This window comes from Blennius ocellaris, assembly GCF_963422515.1.
Source record: "Blennius ocellaris genome assembly, chromosome: 12".
Classification (NCBI taxonomy): Eukaryota; Metazoa; Chordata; class Actinopteri; order Blenniiformes; family Blenniidae; genus Blennius; species Blennius ocellaris.
The window spans coordinates 19,104,253-19,124,771 of record NC_137661.1 but is presented as its reverse complement, the minus strand read 5'-3'; the positions used below and the strand labels follow the sequence as shown (position 1 = coordinate 19,124,771).

The 20,519-nt window shown below is 39.7% G+C and overlaps 1 protein-coding gene across 1 annotated transcript in view; it reads right to left on the bottom strand.

The window, feature by feature from the left end:
- Positions 1-17,566, bottom strand: part of ncanb (neurocan b) — a gene marked incomplete at its 3' end in the record, with an annotated part of 120,943 nt that extends 103,377 nt beyond the window's left edge. Inside the window, exons 1-3 of the mRNA XM_080506282.1 lie at positions 17,485-17,566; positions 1,925-2,154; positions 1,630-1,798 (exon numbers count right to left, since the gene is read on the bottom strand). Coding sequence (XP_080362408.1) covers positions 1,630-1,798; positions 1,925-2,154; positions 17,485-17,557 — 472 coding nt within the window. The 5' untranslated portion in view covers positions 17,558-17,566. The remainder of the gene's footprint in view (positions 1-1,629; positions 1,799-1,924; positions 2,155-17,484) is intronic.
- Positions 17,567-20,519: the final 2,953 nt, after the last annotated feature.

Sequence of the window (20,519 nt, the reverse complement as noted above, 5' to 3'; positions counted from 1 at the left end):
GGTAGTCTGGTAATTTCACAAATACTAGTGTCCTAGATACAGATGATGTAGCAAAGGGTTTGTCGATTTAGTTAAGCCACTGAGAACTGCATGAAGTTCTCAGAGTAACACTGTTTGACAATACTGTGTAGCGCTGGGTTGCTACCTTATTGGTTTCATTAAAGCTTTTGCCACCTGCATGGCCCAGGTCAATGATGCTTAATGTGTTTGAGTTTCCTCACCTTTCCCCCATCATCGTACATTATACACAGACAGTAAACAGCCCTGACTCTAATGACTGTATTAGCCTGACATGGAAAGCAGGGTCATTATTATTCATAATGACAGACCTTGAGAGCAATGGGAGAGCGGCACACGCAATGAGTGCAGTAGTGTTTTGCCCACACTATCATTTGCGAAGGTGAAAATTCATAATACCTTGGATATGACATGACAATAAGGCATTTACATCAGTCAATCTTTCAAGACAAGGCATGAATCACAAAATGAATCACTCTTTTATGCAGTCCCCTCTTGTTCTGCTTCTCTTTGTAGAGTAAGAAGACTTAAAGCACTATTCTTTCAGTATAATATCCCTAGTGAAAGAGTTTGGTGTTCAGGTTTACATGCTGCAGCCTACAGCCATGAGATTACAATCCAAGCTAAATGTTCTTTCTCAATGGTCTCCTGAAGTTGTCACCTTGCTGTCTGCAATGTAAATTCACCTTTTAACTGAAACTTGTGATTTTCACAAGGCTGGGGATTGTGTTTCTCCAGGAAAACAAATGGGTGAGGTTATTCCAAGTATTAAACTGGTGTGTTTTAGCTTAGCTATTTTAGTTATCCATTTTGATTGCACTTCTATGCAGCATATAATGTCACTGTGGGATTTTGAAATCAACAGTAGAGAATCTACAAATAAATAGTTGATAGGGAACATTTTGACATTTTAATGTAAACGGTTTAAAGTCACAATTTAAGATGCACATCTCCGCCTGATGATTAAGACTTGACTGGGTTGTAGCTTCATAAGATCAATTCTGTGACCACTACAATGTGAATCTGTTTGAAACATTGTTTCATGTTTCTTTTTGAACCATTGCTGATGCTATATCAATATTTTAGACATGATTGATAAATAGTCAATGAACGAACCGCTGCTGTCACAAATGTATATTTGCAGAGCAAGTTGAGCTCATTGATCAAGTCACTGTAAGTCATTTATTGATTAACGAGCAGAAGAAAAACATCTGCTCACAACAATCGGAAAAAAACTAAACTGTTTAGCAAACAGATCAAAAAATTAAATAAAAACACTGTACCACTGAACCTTGTTTAATCCAACCTTACTCTGCATCACATTAAATGTTTTTTTTTCAATTTATTGTTAAATTATGGTTGATTACATATTTGAAATTGAAAGTAAAGTACATGAACTGAAACTCAACACAGATGAAAACTGGTGACTGTGCTTTGCTTGCACCCTACAAACTAGTTCTGCCAATGTGTCAGTGGTACCTAACTTATCTGGTTTAACTTTCAAATATCTTTTACGGCGACACCATACAATGACACATCGTCATTAAGAAATGTTTCAATTAAAATCAATCACAAACATTTACATTAAAGAAAAGTCTTAATTTCACTCACCTGTCACCTCCAGAGGAACTGTGTCTTGCTCGTCATTGATGCCAACTACGACCTCGCAGCGGTACAGGCCAGAGTCACTGGAGCGCAGACTGGTCAGAGCGAGGCTGGCATTATAGCGGTTCTTATTGTACCCAGGCAGCATCACACGACCCTGGAAGGCCTTCTTCACCTGAGAAAGCAGAGAGGTGAAGGGAGGAAGATGAAAGTAACGAGAAACACCACAGACTGACTCAAATTGCTCAAGCAATCTGAAACACCCCACTCAGCGACAATTGCCATTTAGAGTTTACTGTACCTTGACCACATTGTCTTTAGCCACTAGGACCGACTGCTCCTTCTGCAGGCCATCAGACCCCCTCTGACCCCAGACCTTGGTCCACTTGATCCTCGGGGGTTCATGGGATAAACCGGTGCCCGGACGGAGGGTGAACAGGCAAGGGAGCAAAACGGTTTTAGAGAGCTCCTCGGTGATGGTCTGATGGGTCACCTTCCGCATGTTCACCACTCTGTCAGCATTGGTTAACCCTGAGGAGAGAGGGAGGATCAGTTAATGCTGTCTTTCAAATGAATCAACCAAGTATTATTTCTCAATACTGCAAAAATGTTTTATTTAATTGGTCCTTGTGGAAGAAAACGGGTCCTTTCTTTCCAGGTTGTGTGGCTCCAGATCATATCGTCCTACTTGTGGAGTAGAAAAGGAGATTAAAGAAGAAGAAAAAACAGAAGCTCATTTTGTCTCTCTGATTATTGGTCATCGATCCAACAGACCATTATTGTATGACCTGAACAGTGGGAGGCAGGGCCCGACTGCAGGGCGAGGATATCAAAAGTCCTTTCATAAGCCATACATCAAACCTGGATGTGCATTATAGGATCAATACCATGGCACCTCTGTGCAGCTTAAAGCTACAGTAGCACTGTCACAGCAATACAAATATTACTTTTGTCAAAACCACATATGACAGATAGAAAGAGGATGATTAAAAGGCGTGATTATAAAAACAAATGGCAACAGTCTTTTTGTATGGCAAAATCCTGCAACATTCTAGTCTGTGGTATATTTCACTGTTATCTGTGCTCCCATCCAGCAGAAAACTAATTTTATACTGCCTGAGTCAAATCATTATCGTTTCACCCTGATTCTGTGTCACCTTGGCTGAGAAGACAGAGGTGGCTCATTTACACTGCACAGCAAAACACCTTACAAAACAGAAATGCAGCCTATCATCTCTCAGCTCGATCTGCTCCTGTTTATCCACTGTGCACAGTAAGGAAATGAGGTTCACCTGTAAACCCTGAACCCACTTTTTTCTCTCCACCTTATCACTCACTCATCCCTTTCTTCTCACTTCTAAGAACACCGGCTGCAACATGTCACCATGTCTAATCTAATTTGCCCCAAAGCTCAGCATCGGTGCGTGCATTTTCAATCAGCCAGTCTGGGTTTAGCCACGCCGCCAGAGGCATGACGGTCTGTCTTTAGTCCGCCGCGATGGTCCAAGCTAAAATATCTCAACAGCTATTGAACAAATTGCTGGAAAAGAGGACAAATGCGACCAACTGATTCAACTTTGAAATCCCAGAGTTTCGCTCTCGTGTCTCTCCGAGGTCAACATTTAAAGTTTTGTGAAATCTAACAGCTTCAACGAAGCACAAACGAAAGTTTTCCAAGAGACGCATGGACAAGTTGAGGCAAAGTCTCAATAAATTCTCTTCAGAACAAGAGAATAAAGACAACTAGAAAGCAAAAATTAAAGAAATTGAAGAAGCACTGTGAAGGTGGGTGGAACAAAGGCTGTGGCAGAAAAAGACTGGCGACAATGACCCTATTGATTTCTTTTCATTAGCGTTGGTTTGCACCACACACTCTCTGTTTGTTCAGCTTCTCTTCAATTTGGTTGAATGCATGTTCAAGCGCTACACACTACAGGGATGGCTTGTCCTGTCTGTAATTAAATGGCAGATTAGTGGAACAATGTTTTTCCAGCGATCACAGGCGCACTCGCTGCATGAGTCGCTCAACCTCTCCGTCCTTCCCTGTACTCTGTCATTTTTTCATCCATCTCCTGCCATTCTCTTTTTTCCTTCTCTACCCCCGCATTACTACCACCTGCCAGTCTTCAGATAATCTTTTCAACTCACTTCTGTGCCGCACTTTCCTATTTTTCACCCGAAAATCTTATTTTCCCTTTATCATGTCCTGATCTAATAAGATATACTTGGTTTTTGTTTATATTCGCACAATTTCTCATATGCGTGTCATAAAGCGTCCTCCAATGGCACACCGCCACACAAAAACAATTTTTCTTTTCTAGTTAGATGGTTAATGCACAGAAAAAGGTGCTTGAATGACTGTCATTGCTCATTCCTGAAATTGTTAATGTTGCTGCTGTTGCTCAGGCTACGGGGCTGACTGCCTCTTCCCTCATAGCCGAGCTTCTTTCCTACAGTCACATTTTTACCTTCCCCTAGATGCATAAACAGGCATTAATACCTACTCCTTTGCTTCTCCCAGTGACATTGTCTTAGACAAGCGCGACTTGTCAAAACCTCATCGACTGATCTGTGCAGCTCTGCATGTCCCCATCAGGCAGGATTCATGCTCTGGAATGGGCTTTATTTTCACATTTCAGAGGAGTTCATCCCAGCAAGTGGGGCATGCGAACATGCAAGAGGCTTTTAAAATGACAAGAATGACATCATAAATGGGAGCAGTATTGGCTGCTGCTGAGAGCGATTATAATGCTCAAGTTGGCCAGAGTTGTTGTGTGTGTGTGTGTGTGTGTGTGTGTGTGTGTGTGTGTGTGTGTGTGTGTGTGTGTGTGTGTGTGTGTGTGTGTGTGTGTGTGTGTGTGTGTGTGTGTGTGTGTGTGTGTGTGTAATATATAGGTATTGGCAATACTACAGCTTTTTTTAAACTTTTTTTTATTAATTAATTATAAACTTAATCAAGAGCTGGCTCACTAAGTAATATTTATTTAGCTTTCCCTAATACTTCCATGACAGCAGTAATTTGAGCTGCGGCTATTTGCATAAAACCCCTGGAACCATGTTTTTCCACCATGAGCCAAATGCTTGCCAACAAGCTTCCTGTGATGTGACGGATACGTTCAAGTGTCCCTCATGGGGGTTTAGGAAGGCTGGCGGTGGTTCAAAGTCCATGAGTGCCTGTACTCTTTGGTCGTTGAGTATTTCCTCTAAGCTTTGAGGTTTTCACTCATTATCCGGCGGCAAAATGAATTCCTGTAAGCCAAGAAGAAAACAAAAGGTGTAGCATGTCTCTGAAGAATGGATTCTTGGTTTTCCTCTGTCAGGCGATATGTGTACGTTTCGAAATCCAGAGTGGGTTAAACTCTTCGAAATTCAAGTCACCCAATTTAGAGTGGACTTGAAGCACTTAGTCAGTCGCTGACCTGCTCATTCTCAAGATACGTGTTCAAGAGTTCTGTCAGATTTGGTAGTATCAAACAAAAAATTTTAATCCAGTGATATGGTGCAGTGGTTAGTACTTTCACCTCACTGAAAGATTGTCCATTATTTGACACTGATGACTGACTGGGATTGTCAGTGTTGTGTTTCCTCCCGATACTCCAGCTTCTTTCCACAACCTAAAAAACTTCACAACCCCATTCTAGATGAAGGAGTGTGCAGAAAATGGAGGGATTTCTTTTAGAGCAAATGTAAATGACACACATTCTCCACGATCGCAGAAGAGTTTGAACTGTGGTTCAAAACAACAATTTTGAGAGTCCAAAAATATTGCTTACCACAAACCTTCCTCTCTCTCAGTGTAACTAACAGTCAATGACACAAGTACAACAATGAGACGAGACGGCAGGTGGTGTGATATTTGCAATATATGTTTTATTTTGAGGCAGCAGCAATGTGCTTTTCTCTCCTGCTGACAGAGGAGAGAATTCTTGATATGTAAAAGATGAAAAAAACCAAATGGTGTAGGTTGGTGAGCCTGGAAAGAGTTGAACAAAGAAAAATGCATGAGGAAAAACCGAAAGTGGAAACAAGCTGGAGGGATGTTTAACTTTGGAAATTGGAGTGATGTGATGTGGAAAAGGAATCAAGAGGATGGGATGGAAAAAGTAGAGATGTACTGTTGTGATTCAGAAGGAGGTGTGTTTGGGCAGACACAGAGACAGATTTGTGCGCACACACACACACACACACACACACACACACACACACACACACACACACACACACACACACACACACACACACACACACACACACACACACACACACACACACACACACATACACACAATCAAAAAGCACAACTTTCAGAAGAGGCTATCAGATTCCACTCCCTACAGTGACTTGCTTTGCTTTATCCCCCTTGAGAATGTGGTACTCATCTTTGTTTACCACACATTCAGCCGTGTACCTCCGTCTTCACCACACACACACACACACACACACACACACACACACACACACACACACACACACACACACACACACACACACACACACACACACACACACACACACACACACACACACACACACACACACACACACACACACACACACACACACACACACACACACACACACACGTGGAGTAAAGCACCGTCCCATGAGACAATCAAACTGCAATTTCTGAGCCACCTTGCCGAGAGCTTCCTCAGAACAAAAACAGGCAAATTTATTCTTCAACAAAGAGGCATCAATAATGTTTAATCTGCTTGCCAGTTTCTTGCTAGGTTCCACCTGGATAAGCACCATTTGGGTAACATTTATGCTACTTATACTGCCAATAGCAAGACAGCGCTTCAAATGAAGCCAACCAAGCTTTACAATCACAATCTCATTCACATTCTTCCTCTCCTCCTCTCACTCTGTCTGTCCACTTTATTGTTACAAATGTTTATCTTTGCCTCCCAGCTGGGGCTATGATTTGCCCAAATATATCAAATAAAATCTATTTCAAATTCTCTTGTCGAAAAGCCTAAATTACAACCAGTATAGGAACATGTGAAAATGATTATCAAATGGATCAAAAAATGAAAATGGAATAACACTGCCTTCTCCCTCCATTGTAATAGATGCAAACTAGCAACAGCCCCAACAGCACCACGTCAAATCTGCATTTAGATTTGAAGTCACAGGCTACCCCCCCCCCCCCCACCCCCCCACCCCAGGAGGCTTTCTTTTGTTTGATTATCTATCCTTGTTTCATATTTCTATTTGTCACATGTTTTTTTTTCTATAAACGCGGATCACCTTGCTGTGAGGTGATAAAGATGAGATGAAATCCTGCAATGAATGCACAAACAAAGCCAAAAAAGTGCTTAAGGAAAAGACTCAATGGCATAAAAGTCCAATGAGGTGCGGTGGACTTTGTTAAATGTTAACAGGGGATCTTTCATTGACCTCGTCTTGTGTCTTTCTTCATCCTGAGTGCTGAAAAAGGGCACAGTGCAGTAGGACACATCCTTCACTCCCCCTGGAATCCTCACTTCCCGCAGCTAATAGAGAGAGTTCACATTTTCGTATTTTCTAGCTGTGCTTTAGCAGTGGCATCTACATGATCATCACCGTTGGCCCATCTGTCTTCCCTTTAGAGGTGCTTGCAAATTATTAAACAGTCGGAGGGCCTTCATGTGCCTGGCACAGCGCTGCACACAGACAAAGGGTGGGAGGTAATGGCATTTTCACTGTAATAGGAACACAATTGCAAACATCATTCCTTGTTTTCTCCCTCTTTTTTTTATTTTGTCTCTTTATTTGTTTATGAGAGGGCTGGTTTCTCAAGACAAAGGTTGCTTTCTTTTCAATTTGCCTACATCAAATCCGTCAGGCTGCCAGTCAACAGCTACCAGCGCCGATCGTGTGCATCGTCTCCGGTTGTTGCCACTTCACTCCTGACGCGTGCGTGTCAGCTGATTATGTGTTAGTGTAAGAGTGTGTTTGTGCAGATGAGCGTGCAGGTCATAAATCATGACAGATGAGCTGTCTGACAGAGGCTTGCTGCTATTAGTTGATCACTGTGTTAAGAAATGACAGCTGATACAACACAAGCAACTGGACCGCAGCAGGCTGAGGCTCTGACTGTGCGTGTAATTGTTGTTGGTTGAACACATTGGAACAGTTCACAGGAAAAGGCTTTAAACAGTTTCTGGAAATGTCTACTTTTATGCCTTTAGGTTTTCAAACCTAATTATTCAAATAAGTTTGGGAAACTGTATTGCTTTCACATGAAGCACTTTATGCTTTTCATGTATATATTCTTACTTTGAGATGTTCAGATTCACTGCATACTTAGCCAAAGAACATCATGGTCATTTGGAGCAATATATTGGAAAGCGTAACACCAAGGGCTGTAGTTATAGTTTATTTAGAATAAATTGTGAATTTCTTTAGCAAAGGTTTCCCTGCATATACTCCCAGGAGGTAGAGTTTTTTTTTTAAATCTCATCTGGAATAAAAGCTGAAAATCCAATTTTTAAGGTAAAACAAGCTCACTTCCCAGTGAGCACAGATCACAGTATGTAAACAACAATGGGAGGGTTTATACAGCCAATGAGCTATTTAAATATTACTGCTTATTGAGAGTGACATAAATCACTGATCGATCAGCAGACAGCTGCCCTTTACTCCTCATTATAGGAACTGTTCTGAAGTGCTGGGTACCCCAACGGAAGGGTGATGACAAATCATAACCATTTAGTACGGTTCTTTCTGTAACATCCACCATTTTAACAGTGGGGAAGCACAAAGACCCCAACTGTACCGTACCATACTGTACGGTACCGTACCGGAACATTCTGTGAAGTGGAAACGAGACTAAGCTTTGTTGTTTTTCACTTGCCGGATGTGTAGAAATGTAGCCTTTCAACCAGACTTTGAATGATGCACAAATAGTGATGCTGAAAACAAGGGACATAGAATAAAATACCATGTAAGGGAGGAATTTCTTTACCATTGACACGTTACATTTAAGAAGAGAGAGAATAAAGGTCTATTGCTGCTCTGGCCAACCCCAAAAATGATATCCATGGCAACAGAGCTACCACAAATGCAGAAAGAAGGGGAAGGAGCTTCTGATCACAGCAAAAAACACATACATTAAACTCTATGCTTTAGGGGTGGCCTCTTCAAAGGGGGAGCTCTAAAGCTATATAGTGTATAATGGAAATTCAATGAGGGAGTACACATTTATGGGGTTGGGGGAGGACGGATTTCTTGCTTGTGTTCCTCTTTGATCAGTGGTGTGGGTCTCTGCGCTGCCTTTCCCCTACGCTGACACATGGACACAAAGCCAGTCACACACCCTCAAACGCATGTGTATGTGTGTATGTGGTGGGTGTGCATGCATGCATGTGCGTGTTCGTTCGTATTCATGTTGTCTGTCTAAGCACAGCAGGTCTGTCAGGAGGACGTCACACAGAGTTTGGAAATAATGTTTCGATGCTGATATTCTTTCGCATGACATCTTTTCGCCAAAACATCCTTCCAACTCCCACCTGTCTCCTTTTTCTCTCAGTCTTCCTCTCAATTGTTGCTTTTGATGGTTTTTCTTCATGCCACCACTCATGTTTTCCTACCCATTCTTTATTCACTCTTAAATAAAATTTGGCCCTTTGCTGAATACATTCTTAAAAAGCATTGTTTTCTTTTAAAAAAGAAAAAAAAAAGGTCCAAACTTGAAAATATTGTAAAGGCACTCATAGAAAATAATCTAAAAAATTAAAACACCTTTCTTCAACAAATTAAAATTATATGTGGAATCATTGGTATAGAGAATTGCATCATTTAGTTATTACCATTCAAAAATGACCAGTAGACAGCGGCAGAATCCTGATTTTGAAGTGTATTGTCTTTAAGAAAATACATAAAACAAAGATCCTCCTCAGAAACAGATTTAGCTGTTTTGGATATTAAACATACTCGCACCATCACACAGTTTAGAATCTCTCCCAGTGTGAAGCACTCTGAGTTGTCTGCTCCTCAAACTAAATGCATTGGTACTGTCACTGAAAATCAGACCATGTTACGTTAAATCAATGAAATACTTCATGGCATTTAAACAAAGTCTAAGATAATGTAAATCAATTGACCTTTGCTTTGTTTTATATACTTGGGCTTATGGGCTACTGGCTTTAAAGTAATGTCTGCCAATAAATTCCCTGACGGAACAAATCTTCCTGTGTTGCGCATGACACTGAAACAACACCGAAGCCCAAGGTTTTAACGACCTGTTCTTGATTGATGCCATTCATTTTGACTGTGTATATGTGGTTATTGTGCATCTGTGTGCGAATGGAGGAAGATGACTAATCAAGTAAAATGTATATAAATTTACAATTTTCAACTAAACTAATCATACTTTATCAATCCCCTTGGAGAAATTCCATTTTCTGGGATGCAGAGAGGTCCAGCCACATTACCGCGCTCCAGGCAGCTGATGGGGGGCGGGGGTCAGGGGTCCCACTCAGGAACACAGTGGTGACACGTCAGCTGATCTTGATCTTGATCTCAAGTCCACCTCTCTAACCTCTTGGCCACTACTGCCCCAGTTCAGGGCAACTGTACATCCAGCTGCTTTGTTGTAGAAATCAGGACAAAGTTACTTCTCCAGCAGAAAATCAATGGAAAGACTGAGTCATTCTGCCGAAAGCATAGTGAAAATGAGGATTTTACCAAAATGCAAAGAGATATAATGAAACTAAAAAGTGCCTACAAACCAGCACTTTAAGTGGGGCAGTATGCACAGGTACACAGTACCGGCACTTTGAATTTTTACCCCTCAGCGTACCAGGGCTTTTTTCTACCGTACCAGAACTTTTCTACTTCTTTCACATACTTTGAACCCTGCAGCTTAAACAATTCCACTAATGTATGGGTTTTTATTGGTAAACCTTCATGCCACATGGGTGATGCATTCAGGTGCATCACGTAACTGCACGCCGTGGCTGCGCTCCGAGGCTGACCAATCGTCCTCAGAGGAAAATACTTTATGACCAGAGCTAAAACCCTCAGTGATTGTGTATTTTTTCAGTAATTCACTTGCCTTCTCCCCGTTTCTCTCTTTCCCTCCAATCCAGTTTGTCGCCCCACCACAGAAGCAGTGTTTAAAACTTCATCACATTTAAATCACACAATACGTTATATTACTGTAGAGGCAGGACATTTCCTAAAAATGCAAATCAATTTGTTTTCGGAAAATTGCACCATGATCCTGTCCTGTCCATTCCTACATGACCCCAAGTTCCACCATATCAGTTTTCAAGTGGATTCACTGCAGCTTTTCTTTCAGAATCACACACTATAATCACGCATAATTGAAATAATGCTGCCAAGGCAGATTTTTTAAAATTCCCTAAAATATCCAATTGTTTTCAACTAACTGCACCACATTCTTGTTCTACATAACCCCAGGTTCCTCTGTGTCAATTTTCAAATGGATGCACTGCAGCTTTTTTCACAGTTACCCACTTAAATTACAATCAATACATGTAATGCTGTACAGACTGATAAAAAATAAAAAAAATTTATCCAACAGGGGCATCCACTCATCTCTCTCTCTTTTTCTATTTTTTAGGGAATTTTTAAACGCCTGCCATTAAAAAATAAATATGCAATTACTTACAACATGTACTTGTGATTTTTTTTTGTGTGTTATTTTTTATTCTCAGTCCTACAATAAGAGAGCCGGTGGAACCATACGCTGCACAAGGTGCCTTTATTTTACACTGACCACCTGCCGTACAAAATGTCTGTACACACCACTGCATATTATGCTTTTATCACATATTAGTAAGAGAGACTGACAGCAGGTCACTAAGGGGAGTACTGGCACTTATTATTTTCCACTTAAAGCACTGCTACAAATTGTATGGCTTGAAAAAACATTCTTATTCTGACTCCAAATAACTGTTTCAGAAAGTAATAAAAAAAGAATTAAATACAGGCTTTCAAACCACTTTGCTGTAATCACAAAGAGACAATCACATATGTGCACTAATATTCGATTCGTCCACCTTCTGAGTGGAAAAATATCAATATATAAAGACAACACAGTGGGGCAGTAGTCACTACTTACATACTTACATACACAGCAAAGCAATTGCTTAAAATTTGCTGCAGTTGCAAATATTTGGATGTCTATTTGCCTCTGGTTTGTGACAGACTGGAAAACTGTCCAGGGAATACTTTGCCTTTCACCCTGTGTTGACTGGATATGCTTCAGCTCTATGCAACATTAACTTGAAAAATGCATCTAGCAATTGTTTGGATGGGTGAAGACACTCCTCCAAAGTACTTTTCAAGGTACATTTTCCACCCTCATAAAGTAACAGAAACCTTGACCTTTTTCCAATAAAAAGTAAAAAGTTTATATTAAGGTCAATATTACTTTACTAGTGCCTGCGGGCAGACTTATTTTACAGATTGTGTGATGCATTGGGACGTTGGTGGTTGTTTGTGCGCTCACCTTGATAACCATTGATTGCTGTCAAGTGCGATTCATAGTCTTCAATTAGTATACAGTATGTACTATCTCCAGCCTATCAGGTGTCAGTTCGCTCTGTTGATCCTGACTCTGTAGTCAATGATTCTATTGCTTGCTTGCTACAGGATTTTTGGGAATATTTTGCTTATGTGAGAAGCCTTTTGGGTTTGGTTTTTTGGGGTTTTTTAATTTGACCTTCCCTACTGATACCCATGTGCATCTTTGGTGCTTCTTCCAAATACAACATCAAACCAAACTGACCATGATGGTTGTAAACCCTGTGCTTGTTAAATTCCCAACTTGAAAGATTTCAATCAGCTCGCGCTCAACCAGCTTGTTTCCACTTGCTAATGCCCAATCAACTCAAAGCAGACCACGCCATAGTGGCCAGGAGAAATAAGCCATCACCACAGGGAATTTTGCAATTGATGATCACCACAAGAAAATATTGCTATCATCTTGGCTAACCCCAGGCTTTGCCGTCTGCTTGGTCCCAAGTAAAGGCTTTGTTTCTCTCATGGGAGATTTTTCACAAACAGCCCCCTCCTTGGCTACAGGAGCGACTTTTTTACTTTTGCTCCTTGCTTGGCCAGTGGAAGAAATGTGTTGTCAATACCTGGATTGTCCTCTTGAGTGACACTATCTGCATCTATATGTACCTTTTCTTTCCCTATTTATAATATTTTGTTTCCTCACTCTTGTGTCAACAATGAAGAACCAAACGAAATGCAGAAGGAAATGATAAGAAACCAGAGCTGCACCAAAAACTATATTTTTTTCCTGAAAACACCACTGGTATTTTTAGTTGACATAAACAGGTAACTTTGGTATTTCATCATTCTGGAGTATGTTGTAGCAGTTTTCAGTGGAGAATGACCTTGCGCAGTCGACTTTACTGTTGTACCTAAGCTTATAAAATCCAATTGCTGCAGTGCAATATGTAATAACAGTATAAGATTATTGAAATTGCACAGTGTGTAGAAGTTTTATGACACATATCAATAGCGAGGAATACCAGGGCTCTGATAACCAAACATGAAACGAGCAAACTCCACAGAGAGTCCAGGATCAAACTAGGAATGTTCTCAAATAAGACTTAAAAATACTCTTCCAAGGTATAGTCTCAGCAAACTATCATCACCTCTCAAGGCCTCTCTCATCAAGACAGCACCCTTCTTTTCCTTCTTTTCCCTCAATTTCAGAGGAGATTGCTCCATCTGTGCAGACTTTAGCGAGGCCATGTTGAACTCCACAAGATCTCCCCTGAGGCTGCCGCTGTGACTAATTCCTGCACACCGTGTAGCATAATGATACACCGTGGCATGAAGCCATAATTTTCAAAATTCATAAACATATGCACTGAAATAGTTGTATAGAAGTGCAAGAAACATCAAGCTATTATTATCACACACACACACACACGTGCACACACACACATCTACCTTCCTTCCAATTTAGGGCTGCTAAACAAAGTGTCAGCTTTCATGCTCTTCCAGTAGGCTAGTCCCTGTACCTACCAATAAGTATTTCTAGTCACTTGATGAAAAAATATACTGCAGTATGCAAGAAGCTTGAAAAGTATGGAAAGCAGAAACACGACATTAATCCCCCCCAAATCTGATCTTTTGCAAAGCAGAACTTGTATGGCATACAAGCTCTGAAAGTCACACAGGAGAGTGTTATCAGGCTCCTCGGAGATGCTCAGCGTTGGCTGCAACTACCCGGCAGATGTAACCTGAGGCTTTTCATGCAAACTTAGACACATAGAGGAAGACAGAAGAGTTGGCTTCATTTTTATCATCTCTGTGACTGCGAATCTCAGCCCTGAGTCACACCATGACCCAAAGCCTGGTTCACAGATTTATTTTACTTCCACAGAAGGCAGAAACAAAGCAACACAGGGAGGAGCAGACGGCCAGGGAGGCCACTGAGAGCAGTGAGGGGGTGTGCAGTCTGTCCTGAGCACATGTATATACAAACATATTCACTGCACAAGTGTACGGAGACGACAAAGTAAGACTGAGCAACATGGATGTAAAGCACATCCTCTTTTCTGGCAGAGCTCCCTGAAACGGAAAGATAAATTATCAATCAGACAGAAAGGGGGGCAGTTGAGCAACGAGATCTGAAGTAGAGACTGACGAATGACTCAGACTTTCACAAAAGTCTTTGTGGATGAAACTGTATGACACCAATTCTTTTTGTATACCACATGACATGACACTCAGTCTGCCTTGCTCTCACTGGAAATCAAGTGTTTAAAAAGTCTGCTATACAGAATGCAAAATGTCAAGTCTCTTCTCTAAAGTTTGGATAACTTGCTGACACATAATGAAAGGATTAAGATCATAAACTGCAGCCTTTCAGGTGGATCAAAGCCCCTTCTTAATGAGCTCTGCAAATACATATAGTAGAAATAAGTATCTCAGTAGATTTAACAAAACGTCAAAATTACCTCAATTTCTTAGAAATGGCTGACAGGATAAATATGAGCTTTAGAGTTTTCATATTTGTTTTTATTCTTTATCGTTATCATCTCTTTGGCATCTTCTTGTAGGATAATTAAAATCAGATTAAATGAGAGCATCAGGTTTACTAGCAGCTCAACAGTAAAGGTATGCTGCATGTTTATGACGTAAACACTGCTGCAGGGAGAAATGAGGGAAAATGAAGAGTTAAATAAATAATGTCACCATTGCAGGATAATTTTCAGAAAGTTAAAGGTACTGTGGTGTTTATTAATTTCAGTAGTTTTAATGCCGTGCTAGTCTTTATCTTTTGGGGGTGATTTTAGTAAACAAATACCTTAAATCTCAGAGAGTACTATTCTCTAGAGGAGAGGTTGTAGGCTCTGATTAAGGGGGTTAATTCTGTTAATTAATTAAAATATTGAGCATTGTCATGGAATAAAAATCTGCACTGCACAATGTAAACAACTTAAAATGAGTGAATAAAACTATTATCCAATGTCATGCAACTCTGGACTTCACAGGGTTATATGCAGTAAATGAATTAAAGAACTTCCACAAAATTTTACTTTCGTGACAGCAATGATGGTGATAAATTCAACATTTTATGAAAGACTTGGCTTCATATAAAGATAAACTATATGAGTTTTTTGTGCACAACTGAATAGATTTAACCAGTTTCCTAGCAAATCTGACCATCTTTAATTAACTGAACGTTCTGTATCTTCACCTCGCTACCTCACAATTATAGACGCTTAACTCTCGCTAGTCTTCTCACTCATTTAAAATTTTCTGGCACCGTTGCTGGCAGCAAAGTCCAAACTGTTTTCAGTCAGAATGCTGATTTCCCCACCTCTATTCAGTAAAGATCCACCTGACACTGTATGTGATTGGCACACATTTTTGCCCCGCCACGGACCAATCTCACTCCTCTTGACAAAACCAAACGAACCAATTATTTGAGGATTGTTTCACTCAGATAAGAAATGATGACTCAAACATCCATGCATCTATTAGAGACCTGCAAATTTCTGTTCAGCTAATTATGATGAAACCCCATGAAGCATACTTGTCCTAAACTCTACCTTTGTACAGAAGCTGAGACTGTTTGTGCTTTAACTGATGTTATTGTGATTATCTGTGGAAGGCAAGCCTCTTCATCACAAGATAAGAAAGTAATCAACCTGTTATCAGGAGAAAAACAAAAGGTCATTTCCACCTGTAACTCTCACAGCAATACCAGCACTCACTGATACTAAGAAGAAACTGAATGTCTCGGGGACTACTTGATTCGATGTCTAACTTGGCCAGAGCACACTTTGTGTTAGACATGACAATCTGATCTGACTGCTTGTTTTGTAGAAACTAGCATGGAAGAAACATTACGGGGGGATGCACTTCAGTGATCCTGCTAAAATAGTTAACCTTCATTACTAAGTGTGATGAATTATCTTGTTATTTCAAGAAGTTGGCCTTTTCTTTCACAGTGCCAGTGAGACAAATGAATCCATTATCGCATTCAAACAAGCTTTGTTTTCGTGAGCGAGACAAACTATAAAATAATAACTGGATGATTAAAAAAACACAAAACAAAGCAAAACTAATAACTAACTAACTCACGAACTAGAAACATTCTTATAGTTCAGTTGATTCTTGAATGTGAAAATGTATTGGCATTAAATTAGTATTTATTCAAAGATATTACAAATTCAAATTTGCTAATCTACTTCTCAAAATCATAATAATATGATTGCATTTGGTTAATTGTTAGTTTCTCATGTGACAACTCTGCTCAAATGCAAGAATTACTGGCTTATTTGTGCTGAATATCTTTTTTTTTCTCCATGCAGATTAGATGATGTAAGAACAACTCCCTCCAAAATGTGCATAATGTTTCTACAAGTTATACCCATACAATTTAGTTCACAAAGGTTTGCAGTGAGACAGCTTTCCCACATCTATTGAATCCCATAGAAAGTTTGTTATTCAGCTTCATCGTTGACTTTATCACGTGAGGTGTTTGGAGTAGTATTTTTAAAAAAATACAGAAATAAGTTATTTGTATTCCCAGTTTTTTCTTTGTGGGAGAAATCTGTGTTTTTGGTAAATGCAGATTTCAAATACAAGTATGTTACCCATATTGGGAACAACAGGTCATAAAAAGATCCATTATTGTAATGCAATGCAAGACACTTGTAACAGACCACACATTATTAAAATGTGTATTACTGGAGTTTCAATGAACATATTACTTTTACTGTACATTAAAAAAACAACTTACAAGCTGCTGTCTGTCTCTGTCTTACTAACCAATTGTTTGCATTAACAGCAGTTGTTGCCTTAGTGTTTCATAAAACCTCTGTTTACTGGAGAATTAGAGCATAATAAATCTTGAACTAACAAGTTGTCCTGACAAAAAAGATCTGTAAAAAAAACAAACATCAATGTTCACCTGCATTACACATTACCTGTGATAGCTGTCTTAAACAGACATTAGTTTACCTGTATGAAACCTGTCTCCAATTTGTTAGTTTATCTCAATTATTTGAAGAACTGTATGATGATACATTACACTGCCATAGTTTAACATAGTAAAATTAATCAATCCTTAGACTGACCCACACAATGCTGACTTATCATAGAGCAACTACAACACAGCCTGTGCACATTATTTACAAACAAATCAAACATGCTTACTTTTCAAGTAAATACTTAATAATAGTGTAACTAAACTACTTATCTAATATGAGTAAATATAATTAAGTACAAATAAAGAATGTATCCTGTCAGAATCTTGTACATCACAGGTTACAGCAGAAAGTGGTGAAGCTGCATGCAATAATCTGTAAATTCTGTCCTGTCGGCTCCGCAGGCCAGGTGTTCAGGACGGACCATAGTTTAATGAGGACTCACCGCAGCCCACAGTCTGAAGCAGAAGGAGGGCCAGCAGGGGCGGCAGTCCACACGCAGGGAGTACGCCCTGCATCCTGCAGCACCTGGAGACGGAGAGAGAGGAAGGGTGTGTGAACACACAAAGGAACCAAAATCAACACATTGCCCTTGAGAAGTTCTTCTAATACACACTGCATGCTTGGATGAGTCACTGGTAGTAATTCCTTTTCATATTTTTTTTTTTGTTTTTTTTCCCTCTGTTGTTCAGTGAGGGCTTCAGGAAAAAAAAAAGTGTGGTAGTTCATTCTTCACTGTAATGTGTTGTTTCACAATGTGGGTGGGATGAAGTCCTCTGAAACCAGTTCAAAGTGTAACTATGATTAAGTGCTTTTTGGTGCAACATAATACAAAAACTTGAATTGATGTGAGGATTGTGTTTAATCGTTTTAAAGTACATTGGAAAAATGTGTGATTATTTCTACACTTCACATACAGACCTTTTTTTACATTTTTATTCACGTCAAATAAAGGATAATAAGATGCTTTCTACAATCTACAGCAGACATGGGAAATGATTTGTGTTTTTATTTTGAATGTTCCTGTTTTAGAATGTTTGTGAGTCTGGGCATGTGCATCAGTGTTTGGAATCACTGCAATGTTTTGGCAAATCAGAGATCAGAGAGGAGGATCGCAGCCTTTCTTAGAGGCAATTTGGGCTCCAAGAAAAATAGGTTGAGAGCCAATGCCTTAGAACAGGACTGAACCGGAGGCTGCACCTAATGTTTTTACTCAAGATTCATATTGACACATTTTTTTCTTTGATTCTACAAGGGAATGGTAAGAAAATTATAATCTGAAGGGACAGTGTACATCATGGAGTTTGCAGAAATGTCACCACAACCTCAAAGTTTTATCTTCACAGAGCAGCCAGCAAGCAAACATATGATGAAAATTGAAATGAGCCGAAGTAATTTCCTTGCATCTACGTGCGCGCACATGAAAGTCCCAGCATTAATCTGAGGGCATGTGACCTATGCGTAATATATTTGCCCCACAAAAGCCAGGGGGACTGAGTCCAAATGAAGTAAGTAGGCCTCCGCCATGGACCCCGAGTATAAATAATAGATATAGTGTCTCCTGGGAGACAGGCCCCAAGGGCAGGAGGAAAGCTGGGGGAAGAGGTGGAGTAAAGGAGGAGGAGAAAGGATGAGGATTTAGAGGTAGTGGAGATGCTGGACACAGATAGCTGGTGTCAGTAACAACAGCGCCAGCCTCTCTTACTCAATCTCGAAGGTACAGCCAGGACAACAACACTGACCTCATACTGCATTCTTGTGCTGGGCTTCAGCTGAATGGAAGCTGTTTAAAGGGTGCTCACTGTGGAACTGTGGAAGCAGAGGTTTTGTGACAGATAAAAATGATAAAAGTCCACAACCATGAGCAGAGTAACAGTGCCAGTCAGTAAAACCTGTTTTATGGTTCATGTGGTATAATGCATTGCGCGTCAGACTCATTTTTAAGGCTCAGGGTACTTTAGATGTTAATTAGGACTTTTGCTAAATAACAACACAATTTATTTTATGATCAATACTAAAATGTGCAGTCATCACTGAATACCTGATTGAAACAGCCTCGGATTTTCAGACTTGACAGGATATTGGCCTGAAACCATTGTTCTACTTGCTGGCATTGCGTTCAAATACTACTTTTGAAAGCACATTTTCCAATAAAAGCTCTTTGATTAAGCCATTTTGATGGAGTGCTTGGCATAGTATGATCTTGGAAAATAAACACAGTTCAATTTAGTTTAAGCAACTGATTTTAATAATTGAAAATATGGAAATTCTAGAAGTTGGAGGGGCCAGAGAAAACACGAAACACCAAATAAGTCAGATTCATTCTGAATAACAGGATCCCTATGAATGCATTTATGAACACAACTGTGCATGTTTGCATGTTGAATACTTTTCAAAACACCCTCTTGTATTGTCAGTTTAGTCCACAGTTTTGAAAGCTCCAAGCAATTTTGATTTATTTCAAATACTGAGATTAAGTTTACCTGTGGAGTTGACTCAGCATTTTATTCCACTTTCACTGAGTTTGGAAACTGGGTCGCAGCTTTTATCAATACCAGCTACCTTCTCAGGGTCAGAGTTATGTTTACCATGACTATGCTATTGCAGTTCTCCCTTTTATTCTCACAATCTATTGTCTCTCAAGCACTCTTACACTGCTATTCATTGCTCTTTCACTTTTTTTTTGTTCTACTATTTGATTTTATGTTTAAGGTACAGTGGTGCAGGGATTCAGGATGACAATACTATTAGAACAACATACTGGTGAAGTGAATAACACTGATAATTTATTTCTGAGGTGCCAATTCAAACAAAGCCATATGATTGCATGTTTACATACAAAATCAAATCAAAAGAAGCTCAACAATTTCACATGAGCATTCACTAAACTCCTTTCACCTGTAACAAGACAGGATCAATAACCACAAAACCACTGTGAAGCATCAATCAACAAATATTCTGCCTTTAAGGTTGATTTGTTTTAAACAAAAAAGAAAGGGGGAACATTGAGCATGGAGTCACGTACAGACAATCTTCATTAATTTATGTGGATAGTGAAGGTCAGCCCTTTGAGTCCAATCTAACAGAAAAGCTATTGCCGTTCAATGAATTGTTAGTTATGACAGAAAGGTGTCAGAATACATAGTGCATTACAATTGCTTTGTTGATATATGGACGAACAAATTGCAGATGAAAATATCAGATAAAAGATCGTCATATTTTGGCCAATTGGTGTATTTAGTTGTATTTGCTATTTTTTGTTGTTGTTTTTTTTCATTGTTCATCTCCAGAAAACATTCCAATAGCGTATGCTAGTTAGCATTTTCAGAAATTCTTTCAAGTATTTGTACCGTCACAAACAGTTGACCAGCTGGGCTCATAGGTACAGTAAAATATTAGGAAGGACACTCTCCAAATAGGGACATAAATAAACCCCAAATGAGGATAGAAGATGAGTAGAAATTGGGGTGCAATAATCAA